Source organism: Kogia breviceps, chromosome 1 (genome assembly GCF_026419965.1).
Source record: "Kogia breviceps isolate mKogBre1 chromosome 1, mKogBre1 haplotype 1, whole genome shotgun sequence".
Lineage (NCBI taxonomy): Eukaryota > Metazoa > Chordata > Mammalia > Artiodactyla > Physeteridae > Kogia > Kogia breviceps.
This window is the reverse complement of record NC_081310.1, coordinates 17,868,200-17,885,943: the sequence shown is the minus strand read 5'-3', so window position 1 is coordinate 17,885,943 and position 17,744 is coordinate 17,868,200. Positions and strand designations below refer to the sequence as shown.

Here is a 17,744-nt window from a genome sequence, read left to right as displayed (position 1 = left end):
GTACTTTCCTCTGTATCTTTTTTTTTTTTTTTTTTTTTTTAATTCATGCTGAGGGTGTAAGACAAAATTTTGCTTGGCTATGTTCATTCCCTCCTAATATGTCTCTTATTGCATGAGCTGAGAAAATGTTAATCTCTCTGGCTCTCAGTTTACTAATCTGTGAAGTGAGTGCAAAATAGATGGTATCAAAATCCCCTTCAGATCATAACTCTTCAGTATTCAGCCTTCTATTATTTTTGGTTTATTGCCCTTGTAATCTTCCACCTTTCTGGTGTCCATAATTTGCCATGTGACTTCAAACTATATACTTCTAATCTCTATTTCTTCTAGCCCTCTGCCTGGAGAATGGATAGCCATCTGATTCTGTGTATATTTTTTCTTTCACTCTCCTTTATTTTTTATAACTTTTTGTTCCATTAATTATTGACTTTAAAAATTTCCTTTATTGTAGAAACATGGTCGTCACTTTTGCAAGTACAGTGCTGAAGACATTGCATAAGAGTTAATATAGAGTATCAGTTAATCCATTGCTGTCAAAGAAATGAATCTCAGCAGATATTAGTGGAATCATATCTTTTATTCTAATATTAGATAAGCTACAGGAGAGATTTCACCATCTCTCCTGAACCAGAATATAGTATTTTAGTTGTGTGTCCAAAGATCATGTAGAGACCAAAGCAGATTTTGTTTCTTGTGTTCAGTAGTCAGTTTCATCCCTCATCTCACCTCACGTTGGTCAGCTTAGGTATGTTGATTGACCATCAAGCAAGCTTTGAGGCTTTTGTATGTAGAGTTGGCTTTACTGGGAGGGGAGAAGGAGGAAGGGATCTTGAGAACTTGAATGTAGGTGAGAGTTTGATTTTCTACTCTTCCCTGTTGGTATAAATGAAAAAAACCATTTTTTTATGTCTGATTTATAGGACTTGATTTTAGCAAATTTTTCCAAGGGGATATGATCTTAATTGAATGAAAAATAAATGTCATTTATATGTAACACACTTATTACTGTTGACATTCATTATTAATCTATTGATCAGTGATTTTTGAGTATTAATATTTCTCATCATTACCATTTTCTGCTGCAGAGTTCAAGATATTATATATTGTAAAAGATTGTGTCTTTTTAAAACATAGATGGAGAAATAATAAAAGACAAAAAGGTAAAAAGCTTTCCATGGCTGAATAAATAGCCTAAAAATGCATGTTCTCCTTTCATATTAATGAATTATGTGTGTAGTAAAAAGAAATTTCAGGACATATCATCTAAACTTCACTTTGAAGCTAGAAAGAATTAAAACTTTTTTTAATAAAATTATCATTTATGAGTCCAAATACATTTAATAACAACTTTTGTTGAATTTGTTCACATGCTGCACCATTTTAATTTTAAAAATTATTACTTTAGAAATACTTTCTCAGGGCTTAGTGATTTTTTTTTTTTTTTTTTTTTCTTGGAGAAAAGAAAATAAGACTACTTACTGTAAACTTTGTGAAAGTTATAAAAAAAATAGCTTTAAGTGTTGTGAGTTAGCAGAAGTAAAATTTCTGAGAAACCAAATTTATTATTCAGAAACATTCTTTGTAATTGTCTTAATATTTTTATCATTACATAATTAGAGACTGATTAAAGTTTTCCCCCTATTCTGTCTTTTGGAATGAATTGTAATTCTTTTACGAATGTACAGTTTTTTCATGCTTTTTGTTTGTATAAGTGCTAATGATTTACCAGGTTTCCATACAGGTAAGTAACTTTGTGTTATTTCAGCTCTTATGTCTCTAGGTTTGTTTTTGCTTCAGTTTTCATTGAACAATTTCTATATTTAAATTTTATATTTATATATCCAATAATTATTAACTTTATATTATTTGTATATTTAAAGTATTTATATACTTAAAATAATTATATACTTGTTAATATATAACTTAAGTATATATTTTAAAACCTATACCAAAATTTTCAAAATACTTGTTATTACCATCCTTTCCACCTCCCCTTCACCCGTTCGTCCTACCCACCGTGCCTAGGAATTGACCACCTCTTTATTGTCTTAATGCATATCATCAAAATAACAGTTTATCAACTTTGGGAGTTAGGCTAACATATTTTGCTTAATCAACACAAGAGATGTAGAAAACTAACCCTTCCTTTCCCTGCAATAACGTTCTCCTGATGAATTACTCGTTTTTTTGTAATGTCCTCATCTCTGTTTACTTTTACTTTACTTCTTAGAGAAGGCTTTTGAAAAATGTTCAGCTAAATCCCAAGTGCAAGGAAGGGTTTCCAGAAGGGACTCGATTTGAGCATGGAAGGTGTGGCTTTGGATGGGAAGTTGGCAAAGAAGCTGGATGACCTTCTAGTTGCTTTGAAACTAGCATTTCTAACGTTTGGGAATTATCCATGTATTTGATCTCTCTGCTACTAACAGGAATTTTTTATAGGACTAATGCATAATTATTACTGCAGACAAGCCTCATTTTGAACTGGACATGTGATGAAAAATTTAAGATTCACAGCTGTGAGAAATCTTAATTCTTGTCTAGTCCAGTATCCACATTTTACAAAAGAAAACTCAGGGCTAGAGATTTTCATATAGGCAGTGAATTTCAAAAGTAGGATAAAATCTCAGGTCTCTTGATTCTGCCTATTATTCTTTTTTTTTTTTTTAACATTTATTTATTTATTTGGTTGTGCTGGGTGTTCGTTGTGGCAGCTGGGCTCGTTAATTGCAGTTCTCCAGAGCCTTAGTTGTGGCACACAGGCCCCTTAGTTGTGGCATGTGAACTCTTAGTTGTAGCATGCACGTGGGATCTAGTTCCCTGACCAGGGATTGAACCTGGCCGGGCCCCCTGCACTGGGAGCGCGGAGTCTTAACCGCTGTGCCACCAGGGAAGTCCTGCTGCCCATTATTCTATATGGTCTATGAAAGAAAATTTGAGAGGTTTTTGTTTCTGATACAAAATGATTTTTGACTTTCTTTTTTGACTTTTAAAATACCCTTGGACTTGAAAAATGATTCACTTACTTATAACATGTTAAAAACAGCACTTTTTAAAAAATAAGGTTGTGTAAAGTGAGGTTTACTTGATTGTTAATTGTTATTTTAACAACAACTTAAAAATCAGTTTACTATTTGTCCTTTCCCCTCTATCCTCCTCGTAACCACGTGGCCAGGTGGAGCAGGCAGCAGTGCAAATTTGAAATGAAAAAGATTCGAAATTCACCCTTTGTTCCTTCTCTTCAGCACTATGTTGCAGCCAGTTTATTTGGACATTTAAGTGTATTGCAAAGCTTCTTTGTTACATCCGGATGTTATATGGTGTGTGGGTTCGGGATAGTGAAAGACATTCTTTGTTACCTCGAGTACCTCTGAGCAGAGTCGCTAGCAGGTTTGCAAGAGCACCATTGCCTGAAAGAGACGGGGAGAGCTATCCTTTTTGCTTACAGGGTTAATAGAGAACTCAGATGTTCCTTTTACAGAATGTAAACCCTGAGCGTTTTTCCTTTACTTACTAGATTGCTCAGATTCCATTCTGTGGGGAAACTGACTGTGAAGATTGGATCAAAAAGACCACTGCCAGGTAAGATAATTACATGTAGCAGATAAAACCCGTGAGGTATTGCAGTGAAAAAGAATAGAAATGTATGGCATAAAAGAATGGAATTCTTATTTGTCTTTAATTTCAGGGATCAAGATCTTGAACCTGGTGCCCCGTCGATGGGAGCTAAAAGCCTTTGCATCCCCTTCAGCCCACTCTGTGAGCTGCAGCCTGGAGCCCAGTGTGTCTGCGGCAAGAACGCTGCCAAGTACTACACCTTGTTTGGTCGCAGTTACTAAGGGATAAGACAAAACCCCATCTCCAACCCTCCTCACTTTTTAAAAAATTGATACTGTTATCTTCCCAGATATAGACAGTTTTATGATTTTTTTTTAAATAAAGGATCTAAAAGGAGGTCACATGAGAAAAATACCTATTCTTATGCCGAAATAGTGGAAAAGAGACTTTTCTGTAAACAACCCCAGTAATAAATATCATGAACTAATACTGTTCCATGTATTCATTTGTTTCCGAAGTACCTGAATTCTATGCTACAGGGAAATCCCTATGAAGAGGTGAAGATAACTGCTCTGATCTAAGTATCCCTCGTGTTTCAAGACCTTGAACCACCAGTTTCCCGTTTCTTCTCTGTTGGAGTCCTTCCTTTCCGTAACTCCTACTGAATTTAAAATTGCCCTAAATCTCTCTGATTGAAAAGCAAAACACAACCACGCATGTACCAAAAAAAGATACCTGTTGAGCTCTTCTCTCCCTCCTGTGTCTCGTAGTTCCTGTGGGGTCTTCAGAAAAGCAGTCCTGCTTTCTGAGAGAGTGGTCAGCCCTCCTCACCTCTCGGCTTCCTAGTTTGCGTCCTTCCTCACTGCTTCTGCCGCCGCCGCCCCCGCCGCCGCCCCCGCCGCCCGCAGCTGACCGCTTCGTTCCTTGTCTTAACCGTAGCGCTCTGCTGCGGTGCTGCTGCTGCTGCTATGACACGCTTCTCCCGTGTACTAACATGACTCCCATGACTTGCCCTCCTCCCTTTCTGCCTCTTTTTCTCAGTCATGTGTCTTCCACTGGTTTCCCTTCCTTGGCCTGCTTCTTAGACATCAGTGTGCTGAGTGTCCATACTTGGTCCTCTTCTTTTTTTTTTTTTGTCCTGTACGCGGGCCTCTCACCGCTGTGGCCTCTCCCGTTGCGGGGCACAGGCCCCGGATGCGCAGGCTCAGTGGCCACGGCTCACGGGCCCAGCCGCTGCGCAGCACGTGGGATCTTCCCGGACCGGGGCACGAACCCGCGTCCCCTGCATCGGCAGGCGGACTCTCAACCACTGCGCCACCAGGGAAGCCCCCTTTGGTCCTCTTCTTACGCTCCCTAATCAGCCTCATCTCACCCCATGGTTTCAAATTGCGTTAATAGGATGATGACTCCGACATTTTTATCCCCCCAGTCTGACCTCTAGGCCTCTGTTCAGCTGCATACGGGATTTTTTCTTGAGTGTCACCAACATTTCAGGGCAGCCTGTCTCAAAAACGTCTTTCACTCTCGACTCCCAGATCTGTTCCTCCCGCAGTGCTTCCTGCCTGAAAGATCAGTGTTACCAAAATGGACCCAGGAACCTAAACCAGAACCCCAAGAGCCCTCCTAGTCAGCCCCTCCAGCACCCCAGCAGCCCTACTCAGTTGGCTGTAAAACATACGGCTATTACCTCTGATGTCTCCTGGGTCCACCCTTTCACAGATCTGGATTGCCTTCTTGCCTCTTTCCTCTTATGCTGATTACTATACTGGCCTCCAGTTTTATCTCCAGGCCAGATTCCACATTTCCACAGGCTTTTTTTTTTTTTTTTAGTGTACAGTTTATTAAGATGTTTTTCTTCCCCTTAAAATCCCCAATCACTAACGGGATAAAATGTAAACCCTTTAGCCTCTTCTGGTTCAGCGTACCTGTCCAGTCTCCTTTTCAACCAATCCAGCAGAGTCCTTTGCAACCTAACCATTTGGGGTTTCCTAAAAACAACATGCTATTTCTCACCTCTGGCCCTTTGCCTGAAATGCCTTTTATCCCTCATTTCTAGTCTACTTGGTATAGCTCCTTATTTCAGGTCCCTGCTCCAATATACTTTCCCACTTGGTAGTGATAAATATACCAATAAAGGTCAGAGCTTCAAAAAGAGGACTTGAAATTCGAGCTGTGTTTTGGAGGGTGAGTAGAATTTTAATAAATAGAAGAACATTCCAGGCAGAAGGAACAACATATGCAAAGCCTTTCAAAGTATGAGAACACAGCAAAACTGTCCTTAAGTTGATGAGAAATTGTCAAATGAAAGATTAAATACAGCATGATTTCAAGATCGATGTTTTGAGCATGTATATTCATATGCCTAGCTTAATGAGATAAATATCGGGGCCACACTTCTGTACTCGGAATGAGTATTTCTTATTGATCTATGGCAGTTCAGGATGCTTTATCTTGTTTTTCTGCCCTTAGTAGCTGTGTAAGCTCCCTATTCCTTCAGTTGTAAAATGGAGACGAAGTCTAATATCTATTTCATAGTTACTCTACCTTATAAAGTACTCAGAACAATACCTAGCACATAATAATAGCTAATGTTAGTTATGGCAGTGATTCAGGGTCACCTGGAAGTTGCTCCTGTGTACAGCTCTAGTTAACAGGTATTACCTTAGTGCCTAGGGGTTTTTTTTTGGTTTTTGTTTTTCTGAAAACTAACAAATGCTTTAAAGGACAAGGGTTTTTTTAGGCAGTCCCTGACAAAAGCCTGAAAAGTAGATCAAAGACTCATAACCACATTTTGTTCTGTAGCCCCTGGCCATTTTCAAGGTGGCCATCTCTGATGCAAAGATAAACCCCCAGGCTAATTTTTGAAGCTTCAGATAAGTAGCGCTGATCACAGAAAAGCTTGACCTTTGCTCCTTTAAGGGGATCCACTATTTAAAGGAACTCTACAGTAAGTAGTTATGCTAAGGAAGGAGTCCCTTCACCCCAATTCTACATGTGATAAAATTGTCTATTAAATTGAGGTTCAGCTAAAATATCAGAACTCTTTGAGACAGCTTAAGCGTGGTGGTGCTTTTCAAGAGGGTGTATAAACCTGACTCCACAAACAATATCCTTTAAGAAATAATCACCTTTTTTACTTGCAGACAGCCACTAACTAGATACCCGACTGACAGCCACAAAAGTAATTGTGTGCCTAGCATTCGTGGTTTGCAAAAAGAAAACAGACAAGTCAAGGTGTATTTACTACTGGCTCTGCTCACTGGGATTTCCGGTATAGATCACATGTTAGCAATCTCTAGTTTATCCATGACAGTGTGTTTAAAATAGTTCCTGGACTGCCCTGGTGGCGCAGTGGTTAAGACTCCGACTGCCAATGCAGGGGACACGGGTTTGATCCCTGGTCCGGGAAGATTCCACATGCTGCGGAGGTACGGAGCCCACACGCTGCAACTACTGAAGCCCTCTAGCTCTAGGGCCCATGTGCCACAACTACTGAGCCCGTGAGCCACAACTACTGAGCCCACGTGCTGCAACTACTGAAACCCGTGCACCTAGAGCCTGTGCTCCAGAAGAAGAGAAGCCACCGCAATGAGAAGCCTGTGCACCGCAACGAAGAGTAGCCCCCGCTCGCCACAACAAGAGAAAGCCCGCACGCAGCAACGAAGACCCAACACAGACCAAAAAAAAAAAAGTTCCTAATTATGTCAGTAAGTCACATGAAGCCTTTATGAGAATTGGACATTAACAGCAACTCATTTGGCTGCTACTGGAGAGGCTTTGAGTCTTAAGATCAGCAGCAGTGAAACACGCCATAAGACAAGCAGAGACAAGGCATTATGGCGAGAGAGTGTGGATATATCACCCTACTTATATTTGATTTTAGTTACAAATATTGATATTAGTCATTTATCATATAACTGTGGTGTTCAGCGGCTGTCAGGAGCATCAAAGTTTGGGGCGGGCTTCCCTGGTGGCGCAGTGGTTGGGAGTCCGCCTGCCGATGCAGGGGACACGGGTTCGTGCCCCGGTCCGGGAAGATCCCACATGCCGCGGAGCGGCTGGGCCCGTGAGCCGTGGCCGCTGAGCCTGCGCGTCCGGAGCCTGTGCTCCGCAACGGGAGAGGCCACAACGGTGAGAGGCCCGCGTACCGCAAAAAAAAAAAAAAAAAAAAAAAAAGTTTGGTGAGGCAGCTACCCCTACCCTGTTATTTTCAAACATATCTTTGGCCCTTTGTCATTTTTACTACGTCTAGGAAATGCTAACCATTTATTTCTTTAATAAATTGAGTGCTCTCTCTGTACAAAGTGCCAGAGCAGACAGTAGTGAGTTAAACCAAACATGCTTTTTCCCTTTCTTGGCTTTATCTCCTCAAAGTGGTTCTCTTTTAGATGGAAAATCAGGCCGTCAAGTGGACAGGGAGATGGACCACTGGTGGGAGGCCATTGCCTAGTGACAATGACGCTGACACGTCTTGAGGTGATCCTTGCCGATAGTAGCACACTGAGAACTACACTGGAGATGTTAACAGCTGGAAAATTAAACCACCCTATTTTGCCACACCATGAGGTTTAATGTAACAAATACAAACACATTTCTGCGGCTCAGTAGGTGATGTTAAACCAGTGGCTTTGTTCAACTTTACTGGAAGATTTAAGAGCCTGGAGCATCCATGGTACTGAAATGATATAAACAGATTCCATTAAATAAGTCTCATGTAATAGGGGTATTTCAAATATATTTTAAGTATGTCACCAAAACCGAATTTTGTGATTGAGAAATACCTGCTGAATGAGTGAGGAGCTTGGGGTTTAAGAGGCTGGTGAGAGTGTTCACATCAGGGTTACTTTATATGTGCTAAATAGGCAATCGGATCATATTTCCCTCATTCATTCATTTTCTCCACTCTCCTGGACATTTATTTCATAACTTCTTTCTCCTGGGATTTTCCATACTTCCCCCTTCCGACTTTTGGTTGATCCTCTTGATTTCTATTTCACTAAGAGAGAGAAAATGTGAACAGAACCCCCAGAACCCTCCACCACATCTACCCCACTCATATGTCTGTATATCCTCCTTCTCTGCTGTTTCAAACGAACCATCTTCTTTTTTTTAAATTTATTTTATTGAAGTATAGTATGTGACTTACAATGTTGTGTTAATTTCTGCTGTACAGCAAAGTGACTCAGTTATACTCTTTTTCATATTCTTTTCCATAATGGTTTATCCCAGGATATTGAATATAGTTCCCTGTGCTGTGCAGTAGGACGTTGTTGTTTATCCATCCTGTATATAATAGTTTGCATCTGCTAATCCCAAACTCCCAATACTTCCCTTCCCCCTCCCCCTTGGCAACCACAAGTCTGTTCTCTATGTCTGTGAGTCTGTTTCATAGATACGTTCATTTGTGTCTTATTTTAGATTCCACATATAAGTGATATCATATGGTATTTATCTTTCTCTTTCTGACTTAGTATGGTAATCTCTAGGTCCATCCATGTAGCTGCAAATGGCATTGTTTCATTCTTTTTTAAGGTTGAGTAATACTCCATTGTATATATGTACCACATCTTCTTTATCCATTCATCTGTCGATGGACATGTAGGTTGTTTCCATGTCTTGGCTATTGTGAATAGTGCTGCTAAGAACATACGGGTGCATGTATCTTTTGGGATTAGAGTTTTGTCTGGATATACGCCCAGGAGTGGGATTGCTGGATCATACGGTAGTTCTATTTTTGGTTTTTTAAGGAACCTCCATACTGTTCTCCATAGTGGCTGCACCAATTTACACTCCTGTGGCGAGCATTGCCCTCTGAGGAAGGCGCCATTAAGACCCTCATAAGCCTCAGGGCCCGATTGTACTCTCCTTGGTGTGCATCCTGGACTTTATGGTATGAACGTAAAAAAGGAGATGGCCTTTGGCCAGATCGCTCCAGGGACCTGCTCAGTTACTGGGAGTCCCTGGTTGTTCCCTAAAGCTAGGAAAAGCAACCCTGGAGGGGAAATTGGTGCCTTTGAGGGAGAAGCCGAGAAGCCAATCAACCAGCTGATGCCGATAAGGCGTGACTAAGCCGAGAAGCCAATCAACCAGCTGATGCCGATAAGGCGTGACTAAGCCGAGAGGCCAATCAACCAGCTGATGCCGATAAGGCGTGACTAAGCAAATTCCCTGCTTTAGGGGGATATATACGGCTACGCTTTGTTGTTAAACTTGCCTTGCAACCATCAGTTGTCTGTGCCCTTCTGAGCCCATACCTTGGTGCGTTCAGTTCCCTACCCCCTCTCGTCGATTGTTGCTGCACTTCGAGGACCCGCCGCGGCTGGTGGCAAGTGGCGCCCGAGCAGGGACCGGACGAGAGGAACATCTGAATCTCGGTAGGTGAATCCCCGGAGTTACGAGTGAAAGTGTGGCCACATAGTAAAGTTGACAGTAACTCGGGGCAATAGTCAGAAGTAAAAAAATATAGGACAAAAAGTATCCAAGGAGCGACCTGAGATTACTGATCAAGAGAAGGAGTTGTCCACCAGTGCTTTCCAGGCTTTTACAGCTGGAAATTATGATGTCTGTCTGCAGCATCTTGCCTGCCTACAAGATATAAACAAAGACGATTATAAAATAATTTTGAATACGGCAGTAGCTGAGTTTTTCAAAAGTAACCAGACAACAACATATAGTTTAAGACAGACACTTAACCAGTTGAAGAATCAGGTGCACTCGGCTGTTGAAGAAATGGATGGATTAGATGATGTTGAAAACAGTATGTTGTATTACAATCAAGCAGTCATCCTGTATCATGTCCGACAGTATACAGAAGCCATATCCGTTGGTGAAAAACTTTATCAGTTCATAGAACCTTTTGAAGAAAAATTTGCCCAAGCAGTGTATTTTTTGCTTTAGACCTGTATATATTAACCTACCAAGCTGAGAAAGCTTTATATCTTCTTGCTGTTCTAGAAAAAATGATTTCACAGGGCAACAATAACAAAAATGGAAAGAATGAGACTGGTAATTACAGCAACAAAGATGGGTCTAATCATAAAGCTGAAAGTGGAGCTCTAATAGAAGCTGCAAAGTCAAAGATACTATTTTTGTGTTGAAGTATATGTAGGAGGACAAGGGACTTTACTGGCCGGCCATAGTTTAAAGGTAGTTAAAGCTGTTACAAGTTTGAAGTTTCCCTCCTTTTTTCCTTCTGATTTTCCCCAATCTGATTTTGAATTCTCAAATCTGGTGCACCTTAAATTATAATAATGGTACCATTTAAATTTCTTCAGTTTCTGTTACTAATAATAGTTTGGTTTTTTATAAGCATTGGGATTTTGGGAAGTTTGCATTGTCTTATTCTTATCAACCGGTTATTACTTGTGTTACACCCTCATATGCCTTGCTAATAGGAGATTTACAGATTGAGTTTACTTCTGGTTCCTTAGGATATAATATAACTTGTCAGAATTGTATTTTTAGTACTTGCATTCTGCCTATGAAAGGAACTTTTTCTGTTATGATGTTAAAACAACCTTCCTATGTAATGCTGCCTGTAAATATTTCTGAACCATGGTATCATAGTACTAGCATGCAAGCCTGGCTAGAATTATCTGAAGCTTTAAAAAGACTTAAACGATTCATTGGAATATTAATATGTAGCATATTAGCCTTAGCCGCTTTAACAGCCACAGCCGCTACCACCGGTTTAGCATTAAGTAAAACTGTACAACAAGCACATTATGTTAATCAATTGTCTAAAAATACTAGTATTGCATTAGCATTACAAAGTCATATTGATACTTAACTAAAAACTGGGGTTGATGAGTTAAAAAATGCTCTCATAGGTTTAGGAGACCAAATTATGGCTTTAAAATTGAAAATGCGTTTGATTTGCCATGCTAAATATACTTGGATTTGTGTGACTCAACACGCTTATAAAGAAACTGACTGGGATTGGAACAAAGTAAAAATGCACTTTAAGTGTATGGACTGATGGACACATTAGTTTGGACATACAAAAACTTAATGCGGAAATACAAGCAATTCAAGAAGCTCATCTACAAGAAGATGGGCCCCAACAATTAATTCAAGGACTCTTGGATCAACTTCAGTGGTTAAACCCAATGCATTTGGTTTCAAAATGGACTCACAGGATTGATTACCGTGGTGTCATGTGTATTGTTGATGTTAATTGCCTTACCTTGTTTATTACGCTTTATTGTTGGCCGTCTCGCTGCTCTTGGTCAGGAGGTGTATGGGTTGAAATTGCATTATCAAGCTTTAAAAAAATAAAAGAGGGGGAAATGTGGCGAGCATTGCCCTCTGAGGAAGGCGCCATTAAGACCCTCATAAGCCTCAGGGCCCGACTGTACTCTCCTTGGTATGCATCCTGGACTTTATGGTATGAACGTAAAAAAGGAGATGGCCTTTGGCCACATCGCTCCAGGGACCTGCTCAGTTACTGGGAGTCCCTGGTTGTTCCCTAAAGCTAGGAAAAGCAACCCTGGAGGGGAAATTGGTGCCTTTGAGGGAGAAGCCGAGAAGCCAATCAACCAGCTGATGCCGATAAGGCGTGACTAAGCAAATTCCCTGCTTTAGGGGTATATATACGGCTACGCTTTGTTGTTAAACTTGCCTTGCAACCATCAGTTGTCTGTGCCCTTCTGATCCCATACCTTGGTGCATTCAGTTCCCTACCCCCCTCTCGTCGATCGTTGCTACACTTTGAGGACCCGCCGCGGCTGGCGGCACACTCCCACCAACAGTGTAGGAGGGTTCCCTTTTCTCCACACCCTCTCCAGCATTCGTTATTTGTCGATTTTTTTTTTTTTTTTTTTTTTTTTTTTTTTTTTTTTTTTTTTTTTTTTTGTGGTATGCGGGCCTCTCACTGTTGTGGCCTCTCCCGTTGCGGAGCACAGGCTCCGGACGCGCAGGCTCAGTGGCCATGGCTCACGGGCCCAGCCGCTCCGCAGCACGTGGGATCTTCCCAGACCGGGGCACGAACCTGTGTCCCCTGCATCGGCAGGCGGACTCTCAACCACTGCGCCACCAGGGAAGCCCGATTTGTCGATTTTTTTTGATGAAGGCCATTCTGACTGGTGTGAGGTGATATCACATTGTAGTTTTGATTTTCATTTCTCTAGTAATTAGCGATGTTGAGAATTTTTCATGTGCTTGCTGGTCGTGTCTATGTCTTCTTTGGAGAAATGTCTATTTAGGCCGATGAACTTCTCACAGCAAAGGGCAGCCTCTCCTCTTGTGCACTTGTCCTCTCGTCCCCTCTGGCCTTCTCAACGGTGGCACTTCAGCAACCCTCCCCATGTGTCATCACATCTTCTTTCACTACTGGATCTTTCCATCAGCTTACAAATGTGCTGCTGTCTTCCCCAACCTAAAAATACCCTTTCTTGGCTCCATATTCCTTTTGCTTTACTGTAAAACTCCTTGAAAGAATTGTCTGTACTTGGCCATCTCTGATTTCTCTTCAACCCACTTCATGTTTGCCCTCTTGCTAAGGTCGCCAGTGGCCTCCATGGGGTTAAATCCAGTCATCGTTCCCAGGCCTCATGTTTCTTGCCCTCTCAACATTTGACTCAGCTGGTTCTCTCCTTTTTTTTTTTTTTTTAACATCTTTATTGGAGTATAACTGTTTTACAATGGTGTGTTAGTTTCTGCTTTACAACAAAGTGAATCAGCTATACATATACATATGTCCCCATATCTCTTCCCTCTTGCGTCTCCCTCCCTCCCAGCCTCCCTATCCCACCCCTCTAGGTGGTCACAAAGCACCGAGCTGATCTCTCTGTGCTATGCGGCTGCTTCCCACTAGCTATCTATTTTACGTTTGGTAGTGTATATATGTCCCTGCCACTCTTTCACTTCCTCACAGCTTACCCTTCCCCCACCCCATATCCGCAAGTCCATGCTCTAGTAGGTCTGTGTTTTATGCCCGTCCTACCCCTAGGCTCTTTGTGACATATTTGTAGATTTTTTGATGATGGCCATTCTGACCGGTGTGAGGTGATATCTCATTGTAGTTTTGATGTGCATTTCTCTAATGATTAATGATGTTGAGCATTCTTTCACGTGTTTGTTGGCAATCTGTATATCTTCTTCGGAGAAATGTCTGTTTAGGTCTTTTGCCCATTTTTGGATTGGGTTATTTGGTTTTTTGATATTGAGCTGCATGAGCTGCTAGTAAATTTTGGAGATGAATCCTTTCTCCTCCTCTTTGAAACACATTCTTTCTTGGCCTTCAGAATACTGCACTCTCCTATTTTCCCTTTCATCCCTCTGGTCCTTCCCTCTTATCTATTTGTATCTTCTTTTTCTATTTTCCCTCATTTCCTTGGTTATCTCAGGCAGTCTTACGGCTTTTAAATCTGTATATTGTCAACTCTCAAGATCATGTATTCCCAGCCTGTCCATCTCCTCTGAACTCCAGACCCCCTTGTTTAACTCCCTACTTAGCGCTTCAACTTGGATGTCTAATAGATACACCAAACGACGTCATTTCCACCTCTTGCTCCCACTCTGTTCCTACAACTGTCACCTTTGTTTTACCTTCATCTCAGTTGCAATGGCATTCTTCTAGGCCAAAACCCTTAGTGTCACCTTGACTGTTCTCTTTCTCTCATACCTCACATCCAATTGCTCAGCCAATGCTGTTGACTCTTAACTTCAAATATATCCTGGATATACTCAGGGCCCTGGGATTGCTTTAATGCTCTGCTGTTGCTGTGTTGAAACTTTGAATAAGGAAAAAAATTTAATTGTGATAAAATAACAAAGTTTATCATTTTAATCATTTTTGAGTGTACACCTCAGTGTTGAGTATTGGGCAACCAATCACCAGATCTTTTTCATCTTGTAAAACTGAAGCTCAAAACCCTTTAAGCAACAACTCCCTCATGCCCTCCTCCACTCAGCCCCTGGCTACCAACATTCGACTTCCTGCTTCCATGAATTTGACTATGTTAGATAGCCCATATAATTGGTATCACACAACATGACTTTTTGTGTCTGGCTTATTTCACAGGGCATAATAATGTCCTCAAGGTTCTTCTATGTTGTAACGTGTGTCAAAGTTTCCTTCCTTTTTAAGATGGAATAATATTCCATTGTATGTGTAGATCACATTTTGTTTATCCTTTCTTCTGTCAATGGACACTTGGGTTTCTTCCGTCTCTTGGGTATTGAGAATAGTGCTGCTGTGAACATGGGGGTACAAATATCCCTTTGAGACTCTGCTTTCAATTCTTTTGAATATATACCCAGAAGTGGGATTCCTGGATCATATGGCACTTCTATTTTCAATTTTTCGAGGAACTGCCATACCATCCATAGTGGCTACACCATTGAAAAACTCAGTAGTTTTTGAACAAGGGATCCTGCACTGCCATTGTACTGGAACCATGAGTTATATAGCTGGTTCTGCCTGGATGTTCCCACTTCCTACCTGGTCTAAGTCACCCCTATTTTCTTTAGATTATTGCCAACAGCCCCCTAACTGGTACCTCTGCCCCATGTAATCTCAACATGGGATCCAATTATTCTTTTAAAACATAAATTAGATCTTGTCATTCTTCTCCATAATCTCCCGTCTCAGGAACCTACATGATCTGCCCCTCCCTCCATCGCCTCCCTGACTTCATATTCTATTTCTCTCCCTCAGTCACTCCTCCTCAACCGTGCTGAACTCTTTGGGTGGTCCTTGAACTTCCTATGCCCATTGCTTCCTCTGCCTAGAAAGATCTTCTTCAGATGTCTTCACAGCCCAGTTTCTTACTTCCTTTACTCAAAGAACTCAGTAAATTATTCCCTGACCACTTTATTTAAAATTACAACCTCACCCCTTTGCCAACACTCTATCCCTCTTCTGTGCTTCATTTGTGTCCATCATTCTTTATTACCAGCAGACATTCAATATGTTTTATGATCTATTTTGTTCATTATCTGTGTCTTCCCCCATTAGAATGTAAGCTTCATAACGTCAGGGATTTTTCTCTGTTTTGGTCACTGTTGTCTCCCCAGAGACTAGAACTGTGTCTGACATGTAGAAACTCAGTATTTGTTGCATGAATGGATGAACGAGATAGTCTTAGTGCAATAATTTTTACAACCTGATTGTATTAGAAGTCTCACTGTTAGAATATCAACTGAATTGGAGATTATGAAATGCTAAGGAAATTATTAAGGCTGCATCTAAAGTACCAGGTTTTAGTCAAAGTCAGTGTGTTAGTCTAAGTTCTCCAGATAAATAGAACCAATTGGATGTGTATATAAATATAGACTTATTAAAAGGAATTGGCTCACATGATTATGAAGGCTGAGAAGGTCGCAAGATCTACATGGTGAGCAGGAGACTCAGGAGAACCAATGGTGTAGTTCTAGTCTACAGACTCGAGACATAGGAAGAGCTGATCTTTTGGTTTGAGCCTGAAGGTAAGAAAAAGCCAATGTCTCAGCTTGAAGGCAGTCAGTAGGAGGAATCCTCCCTTACTTGCAGGAGGGTCAGCTAGTTTGTTCTGTTCAAGCCTTCAACTGATTGGACAAGGCCCACCGACATTAAGGATGACAATCTGTTTTACTCAGTCTACTGACTCAAATGTTAATCTCATCCAAAAACACCCTCACAGACACACTCACAATAATGTTTGACCGAATGTCTGGGCGCCTGGAAGCTCATTGAATTTGACATATAAAATTAACCATCAGGGATTTTTCTGTAAACCTACATTGTTGGAAACGCCTCATAGATTAGCTGTGTGGTTTCCTTTACTCATAGAACTACCTGTTAGATCTGTGGGAAAGAACTACAAGACAGAGGTGCCAAGTAAATTATGAAAAACCTAACAGTCAAACTTTTAATCTTAGATATTGGCATATCCCAATGATCTGTACTGTTCTAGAGTGTGATGGCTTAGGAGTGAATATGATTTGAACCTAATACATTTTTAGAGGGTATCAAATTCAGAACCAGGCAGATCCATCTTCTGACCCTAAACGTGGTCCTAAAGTAAATCGCTTGAGGAAATTGGACCCCAAAGATTACAGGTGGGGAATTTTGAAGTGTGTCCATATTTCATTGGAGATCAAAGAAGCCTAACTAAAAGAATTGTGGTTAGGCTTAGGTTAGACATGATAACTTCTTTTTGAAAGGGCTATTTCATCTTGAAGATTATGAGTTTGGAGGAACTAAGGTGATTGGTAGTGGAAGGAATCAGAACATGTGAAATTCCTTAAACATTTATTGAATTAAATAATTTTGTCTGTGTTACACATAATTTTAAAAAAACCTTAAAAATTAACCATCATAGGGGCTTCCCTGGTGGTGCAGTGGTTGAGAATCCGCCTGCCGATGCAGGGGACACGGGTTCGTGCCCCGGTCCGGGAAGATCCCACGTGCCGCGGAGCGGCTGGGCCCGTGAGCCGTGGCCGCTGAGCCTGCGCGTCCGGAGCCTGTGCTCCGCAACGGGAGAGGACACAGCAGTGAGAGACCCGCGTATCGCAAAAAAAAAGAAAAATTAACCATCATAATCAGACTTCAAATTCGGAAAATATTGGTATAGTAATTTCACTATATTTCTTTAAAGGATTGACTGTAGGAAGGCTACTCAAAACAATAGAGGCTGCTGCTGTTTTAGATATTCGGGAACTGGTAAAGCTTTAACGGTTATAAGTGACAGATGATAAGATTAAAAAAAAAATTCCTTGCATCAGTTAAATGAAGTAATTAGAATTTGGCCTTCTTCCTGAAACTAACTGTGGTTCTGTCTTTAGCTCCTCCAGTTTAAAGGTATTATAACTTTCCTGAACATGAGCAATGTTTTTCTTGTCTTATTTATGGGGAACGTTTGGAAGTAGGGCGCTTGTTTATTCCAGATCAGTGGGCAAGGCAGTAGAAAAAAAATCACCCTAGCTGCTTCTTTGTCTTTCACTTACTGTAGCTCTAATGTCTGGATTAGTGACCCTAGAATATTCCCTGTTCCATGCAGTAAACAGAATTCAGTACTATTTACACAGCGGGTCAACAAGATACGATGGTTTATGTCAAATACCAGAGCAGTTATTGCAGACATGGAGCGAGGAATCTGAGAAGGCCACAGCTATGTGTGGGTTGAGTTTCTGCGTGATTCAGACACAGAGGGTCTTAACGTCTGTAACGATACACAAAAACAAATAAACAAAGGAAAGTCCTCAAG

At 41.0% G+C, this 17,744-nt stretch overlaps 1 protein-coding gene and 1 non-coding gene across 3 annotated transcripts in view; both read left to right on the top strand.

Annotated features, from left to right (window-relative positions):
- EPRS1 (glutamyl-prolyl-tRNA synthetase 1) overlaps window positions 1-4,042 on the top strand; it is a 69,119-nt gene extending 65,077 nt beyond the window's left edge. For both annotated transcript variants that reach the window (XM_059039685.2, XM_067027800.1), the window contains 2 exons: window positions 3,515-3,579; window positions 3,686-4,042. In XM_059039685.2, the coding sequence (XP_058895668.1) occupies window positions 3,515-3,579; window positions 3,686-3,836 (216 nt within the window). In that variant the 3' untranslated portion in view covers window positions 3,837-4,042. The remainder of the gene's footprint in view (window positions 1-3,514; window positions 3,580-3,685) is intronic.
- A 12,197-nt stretch (window positions 4,043-16,239) lies between these two features.
- LOC131747116 (small nucleolar RNA SNORA18) lies at window positions 16,240-16,368 on the top strand. Its single transcript, XR_009332762.1, has one exon. It is a non-coding gene; the product is annotated as a small nucleolar RNA SNORA18 (small nucleolar RNA).
- The last annotated feature ends 1,376 nt before the right edge of the window (window positions 16,369-17,744 follow it).